Here is a 24,121-nt window from a genome sequence, read left to right on the forward strand (position 1 = left end):
GTGTCCAAAGGCCAACCAAGGTATACATCATTTAAAAAATCACACCTGTGTGAACTGAGTGGTGCAACTCCACCCACCTCTCTCTATCTCTCTCTCTCTCTCTCTCTCTCAAATTAGCAGGCAACAGTGCAGCACTATCCCTCTCTCTGTTTCTGGCACAACAGCGCCCCTACTGGCACTCATAGTCATATACCGGTGCTCATTAACCAACACATAGGCGGACACATAGGTACATAGGTGAACACGGACATTGCTGTTCCTTGGAGTGGTTGCACCACTCAAAAACGACCTAAATTCTTTGATCAGAGTCTGCCCGGGAAAAACGTCTTAGTCAGTGCATTGGAGAGCTATGACCCACGATGCAGAAAGGTTGTGAGAAGAGTATGGAAAAACTATGTTGTTTTAAACATTTCTGTATTCTTAAGACTGAAGAAGCGCTGTCTCAGGAACCTTAGGGTCTGAGGGTCAGGGGTGGATCGAAGCGGAGGTGAATTATCTGCTTGTATGCGAAGACCTTCTGGCTTTTGCAGAGTCTATTCTCCAATATTTGATTGAAGAGGGGTGAGAAGGAGTTTGTGAAAATAGCACAGAATGTAGAGATAGCATATGTAATCAAAGCACAGTTTGCGGTTCTCCAAACATATATAGCACAGGGAACTTGTTTCTTTATTTTTATTTAAAAAATAATAATGAATATAACATATGTACAAGCTCACAATGTGCTTCAATATGACACATTATGAGCTTGTAGATTGGCTATTTGTCAAGGACAAAGTTTTTGTTAGTTTTTTCTTTTAGAAATCAAACCCTGCATGTGATTAGACTATAGCCTATCCCCCAGGGATAAATAAAGTAAGTGAAGTATAGTTCTCTGAACAGCCTGAACTCAGACTGAACATATCTTAACCCTGTAAAACCCGGATTAATTTCTACTAATTTATATGCAAATATCATGACCAATGGCATTGCAATGAACATCAATGATGACGTTTAGGTGAAAAAAGACCATTACATTTTTTTTAACTAGAACTGCATGCACTCTGTTGAGTGCATACTTGCTTGTTGCACACTAGTAGGCCATAAATGGCCTATTAGGTTTAACTATTTGCTACCTACCTACTTTATGCATGTAAAGTAATGACTACTTGTGCCTGATATGGCAGTGGTGCCAGATTACATACATGTACGTATACACAGGAGCATTACCTTTAATCCTCCCAACACTAAAACATATCGTCATTACGTCACCATCGAAAACCAATTACACTCTGGCATTGGGTCCTTTAATCCACATCTTTATTACATCATCATTGAGAGCTAGTTATACATATACTATGTATGTATATGTAATTTGTAAATTGATTAGCGGTATACTGTGGTTACTGTGCGTATGCACCGTCCCAGCAAATGACGTAATGACTAATTGTGCCTGATACGGCAGTGGTGCCAGATTACATACATGTATACATAGGAGCATTACCTTTGATCCTCCCGACACTAAAACATATCGTCATTACGTCACCACCATCGAAAACCATTGATTTTATACATACATATAGTATATGTATAACTAGCTCTCAATGATTACGTAATAAAGATGTGGATTAAAGCAATGTTTCCCAACCTGTGTGTCGCGGAGCTTTGGTGCTCCGCTTGATGTGTCCAAGTGCTCCGCGTAATTTGACCGAAATTAAGTTATAGTGTTACTTTCTGTCAAATCAGGCGGCACACTAACTCTCCCCCTTAAGCAATATTATAGCTACTGGGCTGCTCTTCTCTTCTCTTCTCTCTCCTCTCAGCTGGAAGTTGAATCTTGTCTCTGCTCTTCTCTTCTCTCTCCTCCCAGCTGGAGGTCTCCACCATAGATCTGAGTGGCGACCTGGTGGAAGGTCCAGCCACTCTGGTAGTGACCGTCATCAACCAGAACGACAACAGGCCCATCTTCAAAGAGACGAGCTACGCGGGACAGGTTCTGGAAGGATCCCCTACCGGTAGGAGACACTGCTTACTTACTTAATCCTCTTGGTTCCCGGTGGAACATAAAGCTGCTTCCATCTGGTCCTATCCTGTGCAGCATGTCGTGCCTCCATCGCCCCATGTCAGATTTGCCATCTTCAGTTCTGAGGTCACAGTTCTGAGGTCACAGTTCTGAGGTCACAGTTCTCCGCCAGGTTGTTTTTGGCCTCTTTCCAGGTGGGGTCCATCTTAGGGCTACTAAGATGAATAGGAATAGGAATGCTGTTCTGATCCATCCATCCACGTAATGACGATATGTTTTAGTGTTGGGAGGATTAAAGGTAATGCTCCTATGTATACATGTATGTAATCTGGCACCACTGCCGTATCAGGCACAATTAGTCATTACGTCATTTGCTGGGACGGTGCATACGCATCAAAATTGGCGGGACGGCTGGGACGGGGCATACGAGTCCCGGGCGAAACTAGTACCTACGCGCTCTGCTTGCGCAAGTAATTAATTGATTAATTAAACTAAGTTGTATTATTGCAATGCTGGGTGTTACAGGGTTAATCAACAGTGGTCCATGACGTTCATTCAAGGCAATATTAGTAATCTAGAATTCTAGATTATTTGTTTTGTGTCTTTAGCACTATACAGTATATAAACAACCCCATGCACTGTGTGTGAAACTGTAGCCAAGGATGTTTGGTTACGTTTGTTCTCTGAGTGAAGAGACTCCACACAACATATTTCATATGGGTGTTTGCAGTTTGCAACCCTGCTGTCACTTGCTCTTATTATCATGTCTTTCTCCTGTTGGGAGAGAAGTCCTTGTTCTCCCAGCAGGAGTCAACCTGACGGCTGACGTGACTTGTCGGAAGAGGTATCATCATGTACGTTTATGTCATTCTCTTTATCACAGATATAAGTGATATTAATATCCTCATTTTGAACAACTGGTGGGAGATGATTATGAAGCTAAACTCTCTATCAAAAGGGCGCTGCTGCTGCTAGCCAAGCATGATTAGTTGATTGATAGGTGGCATTTAGCCGTGATGGAGCGCAATATACTGCCTTTTCTGGCTGGGGGCCTGGAGGGACACGGGGAGAGATCCCCAACCTTTCAATAATCGAAAGTCTCTCGCCCAGTGAAAGCTTGATCCTTTGTTCTAATTAACCTGTGAAATGAGTTCAGAGGGTCCCTTATACCCACAGCCAATCCTTTCCATCCACAGCGCTGGAATCCTAATAGGCTGTGAACGGCAGACCGTAGAGCAGAATGCCAAAAGGTGGAAGGTCTGCTGGAGGATTTTAAAGCAGCTTGGCGGCGGCGCACCCATTGCTGCGCGCTCCCTCTCCCCCTCTCTCTCTTGCTCTCTTTCCCTTCCTTCATTTGGTCTCTCCTCTCATTATGCGTCTACAGAGATAATATTAGCATTAGAAAAGGGGCTGTATTAGCTCTCTGCCACGCACAGTTTATTTAGTCACAAGAAAGAAATGGACTGTTTCAAACCACAAGGAGTTAAGGAGATAATCCACCATCAGATTGTTGGTTGTTGTGACAGAAAGGTATTTAATACAGTAGATGTAGCCGGGTGTATGGTCATGTCCTGCCCTTGTCCATCACAAGAAATGTGAGGTCCTGATTCTAGTAGCCTCTGTGTCAGCCTGGCCAGATCTCAGGCTGACACAATTGTCCATGCAGAAGAGATAGTATGTGGCCTTTGCTCTTAGGTCTGACTGGCTAAATATGTCTCCTCCTTTGTCACTTAAAAACTAATTATCCCCCTCAGGGACGAAGACAGGGACAGAGATCATGTATTTCCGTGTGTGTGTGTGTGTGTGTGTGTGTGTGTGTGTGTGTGTGTGTGTGTGTGTGTGTGTGTGTGTGTGTGTGTGTGTGTGTGTGTGTGTGTGTGTGTGTGTGTGTGTGTGTGTGTGTGTGTGTGTGTGTGTGTTTCTTTCCATTTATCTGTGGCTTTTTTGTATGTCAAATATTTGGGGGGCTGATAAGGTCAACAGATGATAAACTTCGCTCCATGTGCATTATCCGACGGACATCCGTGACATGTCACACGTTTGGATCACGTGACCGAAAACCCCCACTGACGCTCGATTCCTAAGGCTTCTGGGAAACCGAAGCTCAATGCTTGATCTGTGCCTTGTTTATGTTTCGCATCGCCGCGGTGGTGGAATCCCCGATTCAAACACAAACGATGAAATTCTTCAAAGGTTAGTGTAAACACTAAACACCGGCAGGGAACGGGAGTTAGATATTGATTTATAACGCAGTAACGGACGGAGTGCAAAACATACTCTCTCCCCATGCCTTCGGCCTGGTGGAGACAACAATCTGTTCAAAAGGTCCAACCTAAAGGGGTGAAAAGGTAATATGACGCTGGGTGAGCAATTGGGATGGGATTTCCAGTGCCCTTTCTGTTATTTTAACTCTAACTCTTTTTTTTTCAATTAACTTTTTATTGAATTTTAATCAAACATACATGTAAACGATTAACTCTAACTCTTTATAAATTCCACTAGTAGGCCTAGCCTATAGCCCTAGCATTGCTGACTCTTTATACCTTTCACTAGTAGCCTATAGACCTATAGCATTGCTAACTCTTTACCTAGCCTATAGCCCTAGCATTGCATTGAACATTTCTTTGTACTAATTTCCCGGACCGCTACAGCAGCTTATCAATTTTTGACCCAGTGGTGGTGGTGCACGACCAAATAGTTGTCTTTTAATTATCCACCATAAGAACATGTTCTCTGTTGTTTATTTCAAGCAGTTATAATTAGTTGCATAGGAACAGACTGCACAGCTTTTGGCTGCCGGCCATTGCCTGCACAGCCTGAGGCACGCACATTCCCCTTAAAGTCACCCTGGCCAATCACCACAAGTGACCCAGCCAGACCTTTATTTTTTTTTATGTCAAATAGGTTTTTATTGAGAACAGATTTTGTAGACTAGCCCTTACCCGTTGTGAGATATTTGCCCCCCCCCCCCCCCCCCTTGTGGCCGGGTGCGTTTGTAATTGACTAATACATTCATTAATAATCATTAATGTGTCAAATCGAAAAGTTCGTTACGCCCTCCATATGGTCAATGCTTGTGTGAAAAGTGGGGGTGATTGGTGCAGGCAGTAAAGAGCTACGGCAGTCACAGTGACACACAGACACACAGACACACAGACAGACACACACTCAGACATTGTTAGAATTATAGTATGATTAAACATTGTGATGTAATTAAAATTTTCTTTTATAGAAAACAAAAGGAAAAAAAGAAAAAGACAGTGACACCGCATACTATAGAATGAAATAGTAATGGAAAACATCTGAAAAGAAAATGGCGTACAGTCAACCATATCAGTGGTATCCTGTCTATTAATTGTTTCTACTCAAGTAATGGACAAGGGGCAGCCAAACCTTATCAAATTGTCTCTTCCTGTTCCTCAGGAAATACCTTATTCTCTCAAGATGAGCCAGACCTCTATTTTAATGGTCATCTTGTAATTAACATAACCAGCTGTTACAATAATAACAGTTTATTAAAAAACTAGACCATATCCACTTCAAGTTGTGTATGTAAATACAGATCAAATTCCTAAATGAACAGATACAAATAACTGCGCCTCTCCACATCCCTGACCCTACCAGAGGCATTTGAATTTGATACTGGCTGATAACCGCTGACTAAAGACACAGCAATGTGCCAAAAAGAAGGGAAAAAAGGATAACACAGTCTGTCAGTAAATTAGCAATACTATTACCAAATATGTTGCTTCAATGTTTTTGTTCCAATGCAACATTCTGCTTGTAAGGCTGCTCTAGCATCAGGCCAAACCACGCATAGTACATCAGTTAACTGAAATGAATATTTAATTATTTTATGGGGCAATTAGCTAAGTGTGTTATTATTATCTGACAGCTTATTTGTCCAAATCAACGCAGACAAACTGTTGGCACTGCAGCAGTATGCAGCCCCATAGCAAAAGAAACATTTCCAAACTTTTCCAAGTAAACACCAAGATGATCAAGATGTCACAGTGTCAGATACTGTATGCTACATCTTACTGTAGCACCTACTCACAACCAGAGCTAACTGTAGCCCTCGGCCACAAATGATGCATTCCTCCCTGCACCCTTCTGCTAATCCAAAGGCCCTCTGCAAGTGAAAAGCAGTTGGAACGCTTTGTTGTAAAAGCTTTCTCCTGTGTTCAGCAGGAGGAAGATGAAGAGAAGGCATAGATGTCTCTGAAACGACTTTCAGAGCCTGAGGCAAGATTTTTTTTCTCTCGCTTATTTTTTATTTATTTTTTATCTTTCACCTCTCCTGCAAACTTTAGATCTTTACAAATGAGGATGGAATATGAAAACTTGGCCTGTTACAGCGCCACCATGAGGCTGAGTTGAAAGTTTCAAGTAGCATTTCTTTGCCTAGTTGGCCTAGTGTGCAAAATATCCAGTCGTAGCAAAATAGGATTGAATATGAAAAATCCGAAAGAGCCGTTTAGTTAAATGACTAGATACTGTGTACAGATTTGCATGATGTTTTGACTAAAGCTGTAGTAGTATTATAAAAATATATACTGGAAAAAAAGCACTGGCCTACTTGGAACGATGCAAGTCGGAAATGCATGTTCTTTGTCAGGCATACCCAAACATGGGGAGGCCAATAGGCATTTCTGAACTCAGGTGCTCTGCTATCAATCTAGTACCGTTTCCCGCCTTGTCCAATTGAATAGAAGTATGGATTTAACCTCCCTCCGTCTCTCTAACATTTACTCTTGCATACACATTACCTACGGCTATTATTATCATGGTGCGCCCACTCAGAGTGATTCAGAGTTTGATTCAATGACCAGAGGCTGTGAGTATTGAGTCGTATTACAGTAGGCCAGAGCTGGGTTGGATATAATCAATGCAAACTTAGTAAACACCAAAGGGAATTTTGGCTGGGGTTTGTTTTTCTTCCTTACACAGGCATAGAAAGAAAGAAAGGGAATACAAATTTTAGAGCAGGTTTTCAAATGTCATACCACTAGCTTGTTTATGTCAGCAGGGTGCTGTTTTCAATGGAGAAAGCCATATCTAATCAGAATGTGCCTCTGCATATTATAATAGATAGCAGAGGAAGACAAAAAATATCTGTAGTACGGTATATAATCTAAACCCGTACCTAACGTATATACTAATCTATGGTCCAGCGACGAAGATCCTCCTCTCTACCTTGGAAATTAACTTTGTGTTAACCGCTTACCTTTGACTGCATTCCCCTGCAAAAGGAAAAGAAAAGTTAATTTCTGTTCTGCAACATTATTCAATAAATGCCTTTTGTGAATAGGCAATCCTGATTCCCGCACCTGAGTCAGTCGCCACAATATATATAATATGTATAGAATCAAGATTCACGTTTAATCACAATGTACAATAATGTGATATCTCACATAATATAGGCAAAGGGACAGACGGTAAATAAGCTGCTGCAGGCAGGGGTCGGCTTTGGTCGAAAGTCAGTCTGAAGAACGAGAGCGGCGGGACAGCCCGTTAGAACAATGAGCGTCACTGCCAAAAAAAGTTGTATTTATTTCAGTTTAATAGACAACTCACGAATACATTTAACCAATATTTATTATAGAATGAGAAGTGTGTATATAATATTGTATCTTGACGTTCGGCTCTGCTACATTTTTCTCCCTGCTCGGCACCAATCAAAAACCATCATTAAACATTAAGAGCAGGGAGATAGATAAAAAAAAGCCATAGGGAACATAAATAACACTCTTTTTGATAAAACTTCGTCGTGGGCCCTGGGTGTTACTAATTGAAAGGACGGTAAACTTCGTCCTGGGCGATCGGGGTGATAACGGAGCCCACCGGTGGTGGTGGGAGCAAACATCACATAAAAGCAACCAGGAACCATAGCAGAAGGAAGGCAGGCAGGAAGAGCATGCAGTCTAGTGAGCTTAAGTAGCCCGCCCAATTGGTCAGCTGACTGCCACGTCAGCGAATGACATGTGGGTCTTGCACACACTGAATACACCCACATAGTAATGCAGCATACTGTATTAACCCCTTGAGTATATGAATGCACCCTTGAGCACGGCATGAAACCCCTCGAGTATATTTGACTGAACTAACTCCGCAAGCTACGTATCATTTTTTACATTACTGTAAACTGGCCTGCTCAAACAAGTTCAAACTGCTCAAAAGGGAGTCTAATGCTGATATAAGGGAGTGTGAAGGTAGTGCAAATTGTGTCGAGCGATTAATTAGTTAACAATCGTGAAAAACTGTAATATCAAACAGTGAGCAATATTATCCAGAGCCTTTGGCTCATGCCCTTTGCACACAACATGGGCCAACTCAAACTAATTTACTCCTGCAAAATGTACAAACACGCGTTGCTCATTTCCCAGAGGTTTTATGCTCTGAGAACTGTTCAACTTCTTCACCATTAAATCACAACACAACATAGGCCCTATGTCTTGGTTTTGTCCAAGTATCGACAGAAATGAAGGGCCGATGAGGTCTTGGCTGAATTTAAGTATCTACAGTATGTGGTTGTCGACTGCTTCGGCAGCGCAAATAGGCCCATACAAAACGTAGGCTAATTAAAGCTAGAGAGTGCCTGAGCTATGATAAAATAAATTAAAGAATAGAAGAGTTTGTGTGTGTGTGTGAGAGAGAGAGAGAGAGAGAGGCATAGGTGAAAACAGAAGGAAGGTAGAGTAGAGGGAGGCAAAGGAGGTGTGGAGTGAAAGATAAGAAGGGGGACATACATTGTAGAAGGATGGTTAGAGCAATGGAACAATGGTACCTCCTGTTTGCATGAGGGAATCTGGCCATGGGACGTAAATGACAAAGTCCCCATTAAAAGCAAATGGACTTTACCCTGCCCCGGCTTCTCCTTGGGCCAGACAGCACTTATCGTTTCTCGGCCAGAGAACTAGCCTGCACTGAAGAGCCCTCGATAACGCATACCCACACACACTACACTTGACTGCGTATGCACACAGCAAGCCAAACAGTACTCTTTAATTATTGACTTAGATTTATTACACGGCCATAATTAGAGTAGGAACACATTGATTTCCTCTGTGAGTTCACTGTCATACAGGGTTCATGAGGAGACCACTCGCCCATGCTCCATAGATAGTATACACCACTATGCTTACAAATTATACTTTGTGCTTATAACTAAGCAACTGCACACAACAAGCTGTGGTATGTCTTGGGTGCATGGGTGTGTCACACACTTAGCTGTGATATAATGTATGCTGTGTAGATTATCACCTGGGCACAGTACCAGGCGATTTGTTTATCACTGACCAATGTCCTTATTTATTCACAAGACAACAAGAAAGTAGTACTTGATCAACAGTTAATTAATAGACGACGAACCGCCGGCTGGTGAATGAAATAGAAGTGGACCCAAGAAGAAGCTGTTACCACATGCAGCAGAACAGGGGATCCTAATAAACTAAGGTTACTAAGCTAAACTGCGACCAGTGCTGTCGCTCGACTGTCGAGACGAACGCTGCTGTGTGCCGTGTGGTCATCAGACTGATTCATGGCTGTGTTTGTTCTGTATAGCGGAGCAGGCTTTTTAGTTACATTGCTGTTATTAAAGAGGCCTCTAATACTGCCTGCAGGAGAGACAGACAGAGACACATCAAGGCTGCTGGTGTTACAGTACGTGTTGCTCCGTGACCCACCATGCAGAGCTCTCACTCTCTTTTCCCTCACATGTCTCTCTCTCTCTCTCCCCACACACACGCACACAACCTCATCCATAATTCTCTCTCTCTGCTCCCTTGCTCTTTCTCCCTCTCTCGCTCCAAACAACTTTTTCATCCACACTGGTATACTTTCCCTCTTCCCCCCCTCACCGTCGTCCTCCTTCCCCACTGCATGCATCCGTCTTTCCATTAGCTAGAAGAAGACTCACCACATCACAGTACATCTCCACCACCTGTCCAGTACATCTACACCACCTGTCCAGTACGTCTGCACCACCTGTCCATCTGTCTCACCTGCACGCGTTCTCTCCCAGAAGAAGACGGCGTGTCTGAACATAACCAAAGCGGTGTGTGAAGCATTGGAAGTATAGAAATCAGGATGCATTTTAATTTTAATGGCAAAATGCTTGAAATGGAACGTGCAATAAGAACGTCAGATGATTTCCCTCAAATAAAACCTCCAAGGCTCAGGTCAGCTCCTTATATGGAGATCTAAGGGTTTGAGGTTTGAGGTCAGATGTTAAGTTGATGGCCGGCTCCGCAGATCTAGGTGATGATCCAGTCTTCTCCATGCATGGTTATCCAGGGTTTAATGAGTTTTCATATATGGAGACGGCCATATATGGTGGGTCACGAGGCGTGATCATATATGGAGGCGTGACATGAGACATGGCACGACTGACTGACGGGATATGCAGGTTTTCATAGTAAACTGCGACCTACCGTTGCAATAAAATGTGAAAAAAGACTTGTCTGTATGTCCATCATCCATCAGTCTGTCTGCCCGTCAGTCCATCCATCCGTCTGTCTGTCTGTCTGTCTAACCACAGTGGTTGTCTAGCGGCTGGACACAAATGGAGTCTAGCTAGATGTGTAATGGATGATTTCTGGGAAGAGACAAGAGGCAAAGTCATAATGGTGATGAGGGGGAGGGGGCTGTTTTATAACCGGCCGGACTGTCAGTCATGGTGCCACATTCACCCACTCATTCTCTCTCTCGCGCACACACACACACACACACACGCACACACACACACACACACACACACACACACACACACACAGAGAGAGATATCACAGTCACATCCCTGCAACCGCTCCTCCAGCTGCCAGGAGATCTGTTGTTATCTGTTAAAGCCAGATCAGAGCAGACAAACCCTGGTTCAGTCAGATCAGTGAGACACATGTGCACACACCCACACACAGAGGAGATACTGTACATACATGCATATGCACGTGTACACTATACTATACATACAAATTGTAAATGGTGCAATTTATATACAGTATCGCCTTCATCCAAGGCGATTTACATAGATTGTGCATTACATTCACCCATTCACACACATACACACACACACATTCATACACCGATGGCAGCGGAAACCATGCAAGGCACCAACCAGCACATCAGGAGCAATTAGGTGTTCAGTGTCTTGCTCAAGGACACTTTGACACTAACTCTGGGGGAGCCCGGGTTCGAACTGACAACCTTGCGGTTCTTGCTTTCACTTATGTAGTATAAAAATTTTAAACATTTGCGACAAGTAGCAGCAATTTATTCAAATGTAATTGAATTAAAGTTAGTTGCTCTGTTTATATAACAGATTTTCTATGTACCGAGGTCATTTATATCTCTACATGGCCTGGCATAAGTTTTGCCAATTCAGGCAACTTTCTGTCTCTCCTTCTTTCTTTCCATGTCCACCTTTTCTCTCTCTCTCTCTCTCTCAGTAGGAGTGGGGGTAGGCACTGTGATACCTTATTAGGTGTCTACATTCAATGCTGGGGCCCTGATGGGAAATCCATCTTCTAATAAAATGGAGGGATGGATTATTGCTTTTTCTGCAGTGCAGGCAGCGCGCCAGACTCACTTCCTAAAACCTGGTCAAACACCAGCCTCCCCACACAGACACGGGCAGACGTGAACCTCGTCGGAGCCGAAATCCATCCTGCTGCCACGCAACCAGTGTTGTGGGAGTACATTTTCTTTCTTTTATTTTTCAACCAAGAGTTTTTTCTTGCCTAGTGTGTAGGGGTCTATAAGGACATGCAGGGGGTGTCGTTTGTTTCCTTTGTATGAATGTATGGGCAAAAGGCACATTTATATATCCCCTTTTGTCCAAAGTGCTTTACATTTATACACACAAATAACGGGATCAATCCGCTCATCGGGAGCAGTTAGAGTTAGGGGTTCAGTGTCTTGCTCAATTACACTTTCGAACGATCGGCGATCGAAACCAGGAACCTTCAGATTCCAAGACATAGCCTTTGAGACTGTGACTATAAGAGCTACTGTATACAAACAAAGTTGAGTTGAGTATTTGTGTATAGCTCCAAATTTCTATGTGTGTCTCCTTTCGCCAGCTTGTGTGAAACTGCTGTGTAAGCTAGTTTTGTCGGACCATTTGTCTTTGTACTCTGCATGCATGTGCGTAAGCAAGCAGGCACACCTGTAAGCTATGCGCACACACGTATACTGTAGAGTACAGTCTGTCTCTGTCCTGCACAAGGGTATATGTACACACACAGTCATACACACACGCACACGCACACGCACACGCACACACACACACACACACACACACACACACACACACACACACACACACACACACACACACCTGTATGTTCACACCTGCTGATGTGTTAGAAGGGCAACAGTCTATGCTGTCCTCTGGAGCCCAGCTGGGAGGTTTATTCCTGGAATGTCTCCACAGGCATCATGGACAAGGTGCCTACTGTGTACAGAGCCGCTGTTTCATTACTGTAATTTACACTGTAGTTCTGTGCAATATAATACCCACACAGTAAAATCGGCAGTGTTAATCTAACACAGAGAGTGCACTAATGGAACCTGTGTGTGTGTGTGTGTGTGTGTGTGTGTGTGTGTGTGTGTGTGTGTGTGCGTGCGTGCGTACCAGTAAACAGGTTACTGATGCCATATAACATACTGTAGGCCTACTTGTTTGACCAAGCTTGTTTGGAGAATACACCTTTCATGCGGAAGGCCATGGGTTCGGACTTCGGACCCTGCCCGTTCCTAACACCAAATCGAAAGGGTTCGGTCGTGAAAACAGACTTGATGCAAACAACAGTGACACAACAGTCACTGTTTCCTAATCTCCAAACTTTATGGGAATTAAATTCCAACAGGATTTTCAGCAGCATGTCTGAAGTCAAATCCTTTAGAAATATGGTTTGCGGGTAAAGGATTGCTGTATTTTGCTCACATCGTTTCAAAGTGGGCTGTGTGGCCTGCGTGCGTGTGTTTGGGAGTCAGTCTGAGAGTATCTGGGCCTCTGTCTGGGAACTGTGTGGTGCTATATGTGCTGCATGGTTAACTCGAGGACATTCCGTTTGTTTGCGGTGTTTGTTAACCTCGATCGCTCACTCGGTCCTGGCCAAAATACCCAGCCTGCAGTTGCCTATCATCTACGGAGCTGCAGTGCACCATCTTAACAACTATGTGCGTGCGTGCGTTGAAAGAAAGTTGAGAGAAAGAGTCGGGGATTGAAAGAAAGAAGGAAGAGAACATCCATGGGATAATTCACGCACTCGTGAGCACACACACACACACACACACACACACACACACACACACACACACACACACACACACACACACACACACACACACACTCTAACCCTACAGTAGTTGTGGCAACGGAACAGACCTCAGAGAGAGCCAGGCACACTGAGGGAGAACCCTTCAGCCCACACCACTAATGAGAAACACTGACGGAGCACAGGAGAGGTGTTTGGAGGAGCAGATAGCAGGACAGAGGGTAGAGAGGCGGCGGTATGGGAGGTGGCGGAGGTGGGAGTTTGGGGAATAGCACTTTTCCAAACCAATTAATCATCTGTGAAAAAAGTAATGAATTGTTTTTTCCTCACTATCTCAACGCCCCCACCCCTCTCACTCTCTCTCTCTCTCTCTCTCTCTCTCGCACTCTCCCCACACATATACTTTCTTTCCGCATTAAGTTTTTTTTTTAATACAGCAAGGAAATGGTACCTCATCAGAGCTGTCGCAGCTGTTTTGGCATCCATTAGGCTGTTGGTGGAGATACAATAGAGGTAACGATACTTCCTCTGGAGTACTTCCTCAGTTCGCTTTGCCGTTTTCACAGAGCAGATACAGAAACGTAAAGTCTGTGAGTGATGATGGTGTGTATACTGTATAGTGTGTACTGGAGATTACCGGATGCAGTAGACATGCTCTGGACCGGATCTCACTGAACAGCAAATAGAACGCAGGCTTTCCCACAGGTACTGCATAAAGCGTGGTGACACAGCCTTTCACATGTGTGTACGCAGACATTCAGTTTCACCATGTGAATCCTGATCTGTAGTGTGCAAGCAATCTTCAGTACATTAAACATTCACGTCCCTGCTAAATAATGTGCATTGTGCACGTGAGGTAACTCAGCCTAAATATTTATATGATCATGCACTGCGTTAAACACACTGGCTTTTGTTTTAGTGCATGGATTCTGTCGCAACGTTGACTCGTGGGCGAAATATTATCTCCTTAAGAAAACATCCAGGGAGCTTTCAAGAAACAGCTGGTAGATGTGCAGCACCTGCAACGCAACACATCAGTAATGTAATAATGCTTTGTCGACATATTCTCCAATGGAAGCGCATAAATGTCCTTTGGAGAGCAGTGTATTTGACGTCTTAAGTGTGATTAAGCGAAGTATTACTGGAATAGATGCAGAATTAAGGTGAAAAGCTGAGAAATATGAACAGCCCAAGATTCAGTGCCCTTGGCTGGGATGAGAAGGACTCACACACAGCGCCACCAGACACATGCATAATTGCATATACAGTAGCCTACTCTAGGATCAATGACAGAGAATCTTAGGAGCTAATAAATGTTTCTTGTTACCTTGTAAGAGTAAATTGCCAGCCAGTAGGACCACACATTTTGGTTTATGGTCTTTTGAGAAGGCTATGAGCTAACGCTACAGATCTGGCCACTGAGGCACTGAAAATCCATTTGATGTTGTTTGTTTGTTTCTTCTTCTTGTTCTCACAGCTTCTTTCTCTGTTGAATTGGATTTGGAGAAGAAAAAAACATGTGGATGGAGGAACATAAATAGCTGGTAAGTCCCTTTAAAGCTCACTAGAACTCATACAACATATTAGATTCGCTGGCATTAACTCATTCTGTCCCAATCGTCTTCATCTCCATGATCTCGTCCTGCACATGTTGTCTGTGCTCTTCCCTTTTCTGTATTCATCTTAAAACATTTTGTAATTCTACAGTTTCACATTTCACAGACTATCCATATACAATGAGCAAACGGTAGAGCAAGCTTACATTCTCAATACAATTGACTAATACTATCACGTGAAGAATATATGGATTTATCATGCACCAATGAATATGGTATTGTGAGAGAGATACCACTTACTGTACATTAGGATGCTCAATATTTAGTTTTTCTCCCTCATCTATTTTCTCTTTAAATCCCTTTCCCTCACAATCCCATCACTGCTCAATCAATCCCCATTGTCAGGCTGTATCTTGCTTCCTCCTTTGCTGGATGCAGAAGCATTTATCATCCCAAGAGCAATTCAGTTTGCATGCAGCTCACAGGAGTGGACAAACAACTCACAATACTCAGTCACTACTTGATCCACTTTCATTGTTAAATGATTAGGGACATACATTCTAATAATATTGCCAGAAACCGAAGCATCCAAGAAGGACATGTGTGTCAGCAGCCTAATAAGTCAGTTGACAGACATGCATGCATTCATGAAGACAGACAGATCGATAATATTGCTAATGTGTACATGGACACATAGTGTATTTGGTCCAAACAACGCATTATTCATGCACATTGTTACAGAACATGCTAACAGTGGTCATTTCAGGAAGTGCCTGAGCAAATCAATACATCCTTGCTGTATATAGCCGAAACAGAGGTAAGACAATGCTCACTGTTAAATGTCTCCTGTGCAACGTCAAAAGCAGCTGGATTACATTTGTTGAAAACATGCACAGCACAGCAAAATGGTAGGAATTCACTAAACGTTTCGAACGCGGTGCTAATATCCAGTTGCACACCCACTTTGCACAATCCATGTCTGAAGTATTTCAGTCTGTTACATCCAACCCCCTTAACCCCCACCCTCCCCATTGTGGCAGTAATCTATATTTCTTAGTATATTCAAGAAATATGTACAGTGTACATAATGGGTGAAATAAAAGTTTTCACCTGGATTCACCTGGTCAGCTGCATGACACGCATAGTAGGGCAGAACTCATAGTTTGTGCATTCAGTTTGATCAGATAACAGACCATATGAAAGGGGTTTGTGACTCAAGTTTGTTTGTGTGGTAATTATAGCATTCATATGATATCTTCATCTCTCTCCTCACCTATTTGTCTATTTATCATTGTAGCCTAGGGCTAGTAGTAGTTCAACAGTATTGCAGTTTCATCACATACAGACATAGAGTATCTCCCAGAGTGCTCATATACTGGGCTCTGCTGCCCTCTACTGTTGCCTATGCTGTTTAGCACCATGAACCACATATTTTACAGAGGCATACTCTAATCATGACTGGTAGTGTTTACTATGGACATCACCACCAGTGACTTATATATCGTTGCTGTCAGGAGAAAACCACCTAACTCCATGTTAGAGATTTTAGATATGTTTTTTGTTTGTTTTTGCATAAATCAGTGCTATTGGAACACCCTTTGCGTCTGTCTGTTGGTTAACAAAATATTTAACCAATACACCAATCGGACAAAACCTCTTAATTCCATTGGCCGTTCAAACTGTCTGCTAAAGCAAGTAACTCCACCACAACACCAACTTTGATGAGGCAGTATTGCTTTGTTTTCAAAATAAACTGTGTAAGGTTTTCTTAATTTCCTGAAAATTCTTTATTTCCTGAAAATAATTGGAGTTTCTGAGTTTCTTCCCGACAGCAGAGATACAAGTACATTACATTTTATTATATTAAGTTGATGACAGGACAGAGTGACCACAAGTTTGCGTTTGTGGACCTTTATTGTAATTTTTTTCTTTCAATTCTGTTCAGTTCTCTTTCTCAATGTTGTTGTTCCTTAAGGTAAAGACAATGTTTTCAGTGAAAACACATTATAAATCTCCATAATGTCTATAAAGACGAACACAAGTTTATAAGACCAGAGAGGGGAGGGGATCAATAGCTACAGTACGGACTAGTACGGACCTACTTTTTAAAGAACAGTGTGCTTGTGTGCGTGTGTGTAGCCTACTGCACCCTGTAAACTAAAAACTAAAAACAAATCTATAATTGCATTCCATGGGGGCAAATATATTTTCTTACACACCAAAGAAGAACAAAATCACTACTGAGAAAGAAATACAGGCTGAAATGTACAGTGCAGAGACTGTACGGAGTACGCAGAAGGCCGACACATCCATACTCCAATCCTTTCCTTTTTTTGCACAATATGCCCAGGGATGTGTTCTAAAGCAGTGGTTTTCAACCAGTGGTCCTTCAGTGGTCTGAACTAAATGATGGAGAGTTGGTAACCAAATGGACCCTTGTATATCTTCTCAGTCTGTGTGAGAGGCTAAATCTCATCAAATGGTGGTCTGTACGTTGGTCAAATGCCGAATAAATAATGGACCTTTTGATATGAAAAAGGTTGAAAACCACTGATCTGAAGCGGTTAAAAGGCATTTTCATTCCAACTCGACTTTAATATTCATCGTTGACTTTCTCATTTGATGTAATGAGTGGGATCAGACTTATCAAACATCTGAACATGAATGTGAGAGGTGATTCCTGGGTAGACACTTTGCATAGGCAACATGGTTCCAATCCTCTCCCCTTTCTTCACCATTCCAAAGTAATTGTCTGGCTTAACATAGAACAGCTTGAAACACAAACCTGGGGAGACACACACACACACACACACACACACACACACACACACACACACACACACACACACACACACAGACACAGACACAGACACAAACAATTAGTTTGTGTTTCTTTATATTGAGGCAATGTTTGTGATCTCTGACATACTTACTTACCCTCCACACCCTCAACGCTGATGTTGACTCCATCGTTGATGGATGCTTTCTTGGGGTCATTGTATGGGAAAGACTTGCCGTTGAGCACGGCATCAAAGGGAGCGAACACAGTAGCACCATCCTCACACTCTACATCCACCCCCAGGTGTCTACGACTGCCTCCATCCCTTATGTCACACAAAGTTAATGTTGTGACAGTTATTTGTCATTTTATCTGCAAAAGCAATTATGCATCCGTACTTGGTAGGCTGTTGTGTGTAACAAAGGAGTTTACTAAGCCCACTAGTGTCTCTCTCACACACATAATATGTGTTGTATTATATTATAATACAATATGGTACAACACATACACATTAATGCCACACCATATGACCAATATACAGTACTGTACTTCCGTATTACCTTGGAGCTCCGTAGTGTCCCTGCCCCCATCTGTCACTCCCTCTGATCTTGTTTAACGGGTTTCCACTACAGAGGGAACCAAACTTCATCATGTTGCTTTAGGGAGGAGGAGGAGGAGGAGGGGGAGGAGGAGGGGGAGAAAATAAATAGCAAAGATCCATCAGGGTGTTTAATTGGGTGTTTTTTATAGTTATAATCTAAACTGTGTCAACCTGTAGTAGTGGTAGAAAATTATGTACAGTATGCAAACAGACATGGGAGGGGGGGGTGCTTCTGGGAGGTCACAGATTTATGTAACTTCTTGTTTGCGGTGACACTGTATCTACAGTAGAATGTTATATTCTTTGCAATTTGTACGTTTTCACAATATAAAATAAAGTGTATCTACTGTAGGCTATTGTTTGTCAACCTGTGGATACTTACAACAAAATATTCTACTAGTCAATAGCAATTTTCATACCCATTGAGAGGCTACAAGCACACTCTTGAGCAAGGATAAATTTAAAAAGCTTTTAATATCTTGGGACTATTACACATTAAAACTATAAAATGACACTCAACGACGACCGGTTTTGACACACCACCGTGTCTTCTTCAGGGCATGGCTAGAGCAATTTTCATAAATTGGGATTTTGAATGAGAACAAGTTAAAAACACTTCCATGGCGCAGCTATAGCGGAGGTAGACATTTGTACTCCCTTACCCCTGTGCCCTGATTGCCCTGAGTGGACTCACCTGGGTGTGCCAGTGGAGACTGTTCAGGCGGATGAGCTCCTGTGACTATTTAAACCTGTTTAATTATCTTCATGATGGATATTTAAGGCCCATTCACTAGTTTCAATGTATTGTCTACTCATGTAAATGAGTGTTTCATGCTTTATTTCCTTTGCTGGACAACAAAAGGCGTGGCTTAGGAATAGTTCAGCTTTTGTTTCTGAATTAAAATGGGAAGTGTAGGAACATTGTCATTATTGCTGCTAAAGTGTCATGCGTCACTGAAAGAGGAAGATGGCTGATGTTGTGGGAAGTCATAAGCACCACATTAGACATCAGTTCTCATATTTGGTTGAAGGACATCCTCTTGACTCACATGAAACAGTGAATTGTATTCAAGGACTAAGGGCCAAGGACAACGAGCATAAAGAAATATGGAACCTGTTCAGACAGATGAAAATCACCTTTTTATCAGCTAAGATAGCTAAGTACAAAATATCTAGGCCTAGGGCAGCATAGAAACAACAGTATTGTGATAATAAAATACCCCCGGAGGAGGGATGACCTCGACTCTATTCCGCAGCTGACACTCGGTGGGGAGGTGGTGGAAAGGGTCGGCAGTTACAAATATCTCAGGACCACTATTGACAGTGGGTTGACCTTTAATGACAACACACAGGCCATCTTCCCAAAGTGCCAGAAGTGGACCTACCTCCTACGGAGGTTGAGATACATGGATGTTGCCCCCCCCATCCTCTGCAGCTTTTACATCTGCCATATAGAGAGTCTCCTTACATTTTCTTTCCTGGCTTGGTATGGACGGCTGTCAGAGTCCAACAAGCAGGGCCGGTTCTAAGGGGGGGCAAGGGTAGGCCCACCCAAACGTGCGTCCTGCCCACCATATAGACTTATAGAGGCAGAGTAGTTCCGGAGCAATGGATTGTGTGGCCTTGCTCATTCCCTGATGGACTGATCGAGGGTAGCTACTGGGACGTAAGTCGGGATTTGATCAACCCCGGCTGGGTCGCCTGAGTGAGGGGTATGATGTTGGTAGACCCGAAACCCCGTTGACCTCATAGCAAGACATAGCAAGTCAGTCTGATTCCAGGCTGAAGCCTGGAAACAGTTCAGTTCAGTGTTTACCTTTTCATTCCGGAGTGAGGAAAAAAAAATAAAACAAGAAATGATGACTTTCGTCATATTATTACCAGCAGCTTTTATATGTGCGGCGGTGGTGGTCCACAGAAGAAAAAAAAATAGCAGATCTACAAGCTCCCAATGTGTGAAGATATGAATATGATGCAGTGTGACCTTGTAGATAGGCTATTTTAACTATTTTATGTATTTTTGATTATTATATATTTTGTAAAGGAATGGTTTTGGTCATACAAGGTTTTCACCTGACAGCAATATATCTGACTATCAGTATCGGTCAGTTAGACCAGATTGCATTCAAATTGGCTACTATGAGTATGAGGTTTCCACTTTACGACAGATTGTACACATTTTGTAGAGTTATGGGTCTATTTGGTTGCATTTGTACATACGCTCAGGTCGCCTATTCTCCAAACCATCATATATCGCATGATTCACATCGCTCCGCACGCACAGGCTGTCGGTAGTGTTAACAAGCTTGGCAGGTCTAAAGAAGGTGCCGCGGTAGCCGGCATGGGGGTCCGTGGGTAGAGGCTGTGGAGGTCCCAGAGGAGTTCGGCGCGGGGCGGGGGGGTCCGTGGTAGAATGCCTGGGAGTCCGTGAGTACAGTCACTGAGACCCAAATGTGTTACTGTCTGTTATCCATTAAATCAGCAAGTCTGCTGCCACGTTTTAGCGGCGCTCCGCTGTTATTTGCCCCCTCAAGGTCGTAACTGTTCTATTAGTTGGCTCTGGGACTGGTTGAAACCACTGCAATCATGGCTAATGGCTGGGAAGGTGCGTCACAGTGCGTGGCAGGCGAAATAGCCAATGCGAACTGTCTAATCGTAGCTGCTGGTAACACCTACTACGTAGCTGCTGGTAATAAAAAAGGATTTTTATTGCAGATGATTTAAGTACAGTGTCCTTTTGATAATTATGCTTTTATATTGTTCATGCAGTATATATGAATCTGTCCGACAGCAACACAGTTCCCTAAAAGGTGATCGTCCCAGCCAGTATATATTAATCTGTCCGACAGCAACACAGTTCCCTGAAAGATTATCGTTGTGCTAGTATATATTAATCTGTCCGACAGCAACACAGTTCCCTAAAAGATGATCGTCCGTGCCAGGGCCCCTCCTACGTCACACCAGGTCCACTCCTGCTCTCACCAGGCCCAGGACCTGTGCGTTGCACCAGACTCCCAGCACCAGGCACTTCATTCAGGAGTGGTGGATTATAATGGCCCTCCTAAAGGCCTCACCAAGGTTTGTTGGGCTTCCTCCTCACGGAGGACACAGGCTGGGGCTCTAACCCATACTGCTCACCCGGTTGCCGTCTACAATCCGGCTGTCACCTGTCTCTCCGGTGGTCACCAGACTATACCCAGTTGTCACATAGTCTATTCCTATGAGTCACTATAAATAGAATAACTAAAAATACATCGCATGGATGCACCTGGGACATATACAGTGATGTATCCTGAGGTCAACGGGGTTTCGGGTCTACCAACATCATACCCCTCACTCAGGCGACCCAGCCGGGGTTGATCAAATCCCGACTTACTGTACGTCCCAGTAGCTACCCTCGATGAGTCCATCAGGGAATGAGCAAGGCCACACAATCCATTGCTCCGGAACTACTCTGCCTCTATAAGTCTATATGGTGGGCAGGACGCACGTTTGGGTGGGCCTACCCTTGCCCCCCCTTAGAACCGGCCCTGCTTGTTGGACTCTGACAGCCCTCCATACCAAGCCAGGAAAGAAAATGTAAGGAGGCTCTCTATATGGCAGATGTAAAAGCTGCGGAGGATGGGGGGGGGCAACATCCATGTATCTCAACCTCCGTAGGAGGAGGTAGGTCCACTTCTGGCACTTTGGGAAGATGGCCTGTGTGTTGTCATTAAAGGTCAACCCACTGTCAATAGTGGTCCCGAGATATTTGTAGCTGCCGACCCTTTCCTCCACCTCCCCACCCAGTGTCAGCTGCGGAATAGGGTCGAGGTCATCCCTCCTCCGGGGGTATTGTATTATCACAATACTGTTGTTTCTATGCTGCCCTAGGCCTAGATATTTTGTACTCTTAGCTGATAAAAAGGTGATTTTCATCTGTCTGAACAGGTTCCATATTTCTTTATGCTCGTTGTCCTTGGCCCTTAGTCCTTGAATACAATTCACTGTTTCATGTGAGTCAAGAGGATGTCCTTCAACCAAACATGAGAACTGATGTCTAATGTGGTGCTTATGACTTCCCACAACATCAGCCATCTTCCTCTTTCAGTGACGCATGACACTTTAGCAGCAATAATGGCAATGTTCCTCCACTTCCCATTTTAATTCAGAAACAAAAGCTGAACTATTCCTGTTTTGGTACAGCAGGTTATGCAGATTACCACTGTGAAACAATTCAGATAATATCATCGAGGTATGTACAGTAAGTTTCCACCAGGTGGTATTCCCTACCTCCAGGGCCGGATCTACCATATGGGCACCTTGGGCACGTGCCCTGGGGCCCTTGGGCACCACACCAGGACCTCAAGAAATAAGTTATATATTTTTTGGCCCGGGAATAGACCAATATAACGGCATAAAACCACCCCAAAATGCAGGGGGCCCTTGGAGCTTCAGTGCCCAGGGGCAGGGACGTGCACACAGACATCGAAGGGGGATTCAGCCCCTGCCCTTTTACCCGTCCTTAAACTGCCCTTTCCAGACCACGAATGCAGCAGTTACTATGGTGAAACAAATGCAAATGCCACTCCTTTCCATGCCATACTTTATACCGGAAGGCAGCATTCAGGAGAAGGTTTTTTTTAAACATACCGGTATGTTTATTGATTTTCTTTACAGCACAATAAGTAATTTCAAAACAATTATTGACATATATTCCCCCCCCCCCCCCACATCCCCATGGCAGCACAAATACAAACAAAATCTTCAAGAAACATCAGGAAATGTTTTGACAACAATAAATACAGAACAAGAAAATGGCATTCAGGAGAATTGCTTTTTTTCCGAAGTCTCCTGAACTTGAACACAGTGTTTTGAAAAACATGTGGTGCAACACATCTCATAGTGGGGTCCGGGGACCCCCAGGGGTCCTTGAGGGAGTTCCAGGGGTTCCCCAGCTAAATTATAGTTTGGAACCAAATGGTCTCTTATGGTTCTGTAACTCTGAGAGTGTACAAATCCATTTGGGTCCATTTAGTTCCATTTGTACACTCTCAAAGAGTTAAATTAACATTGATTTTACTATATAAATTGGGGTCTCAGAGATAGAAATGCCATTAAATGGGGTTCCGTAGACTAATGCATGTCAAACTGGAGGTCCTTGAAATTAAACAGGTTGACAATCACAGAGCCTTAAAAACCTTCTCTTATGGGGGTCCCTGAACATATCTCTTCAAATGGGAGTCTGCGGGCTAATTAGTGTCAATTTGGGCGTCCTTGACATGAAAAGGATACCTCAGCGGTTTACTACAAGATAGCCTAAGTCAGACACACACAGCACTTGTCATAGCAAGATTCAGTTCCTGGTCAAAACAATTTATTTAGCCAATGCAGACGTTACTTAAACCCGCATTCTGTCTCATGGACAACATAGGGAGCGACTTGACTGGTTCCCACAGTCAGTGACAATGACATTTTTTGTTTTGTTTTGTTTTGTTTTATCTTACACATCAAAAGCTTGTACTGTAGCTACAGTATATCTGCACTGTGTACAGTACAGTATTAGTGCTAGTGCACTGGACTCAGTAAAACTTAGCACTCTGCTTTGTAATGGTCAAAGTTGATTATAGGGACACTTTAACAAAATATATGTTTAGAAGATTTTGAAAACTTTCCTGCGGTCTTTATGTGTGTACAATGTGGTTTTAGATATTTTAGATTGTAGCAGTGTCTATGATGTCACAGACACTGGGCTCACTTCCTTCCTGTAATACAGATAACATGAGTCCTGAAGTAAGTGAGCCCAGTGTCTGTGACATCATGGACACTGCTAAAATCTAAAATATCTAAAACCACATATTACACACATGTTCTAAATCTTCTAAACGTCATTAACATACAGTATATATTTTTTGCAAAATAGGTGAAGTG

The 24,121-nt window shown here is 43.2% G+C and overlaps 1 protein-coding gene across 1 annotated transcript; it reads right to left on the minus strand.

The window, feature by feature from the left end:
* Positions 1 to 16,672: 16,672 nt before the first annotated feature.
* LOC308322803 (leukocyte cell-derived chemotaxin-2-like) lies at positions 16,673 to 19,043 on the minus strand. Its single transcript, XM_080774264.1, has 4 exons — positions 18,906 to 19,043; positions 18,171 to 18,266; positions 17,769 to 17,935; positions 16,673 to 17,616 (listed from the first exon to the last, which is right to left on the minus strand). Exons 2-4 carry the CDS (start codon positions 18,260 to 18,262, stop codon positions 17,447 to 17,449), a joined length of 429 nt encoding a protein of 142 aa, XP_080630390.1. The 5' UTR covers positions 18,263 to 18,266; positions 18,906 to 19,043; the 3' UTR covers positions 16,673 to 17,446.
* Between the last annotated feature and the right edge of the window lie 5,078 nt (positions 19,044 to 24,121).

The sequence above is a fragment of the Protomyctophum bolini genome, assembly GCF_963924005.1.
Source record: "Protomyctophum bolini genome assembly, chromosome: 10".
Lineage (NCBI taxonomy): Eukaryota > Metazoa > Chordata > Actinopteri > Myctophiformes > Myctophidae > Protomyctophum > Protomyctophum bolini.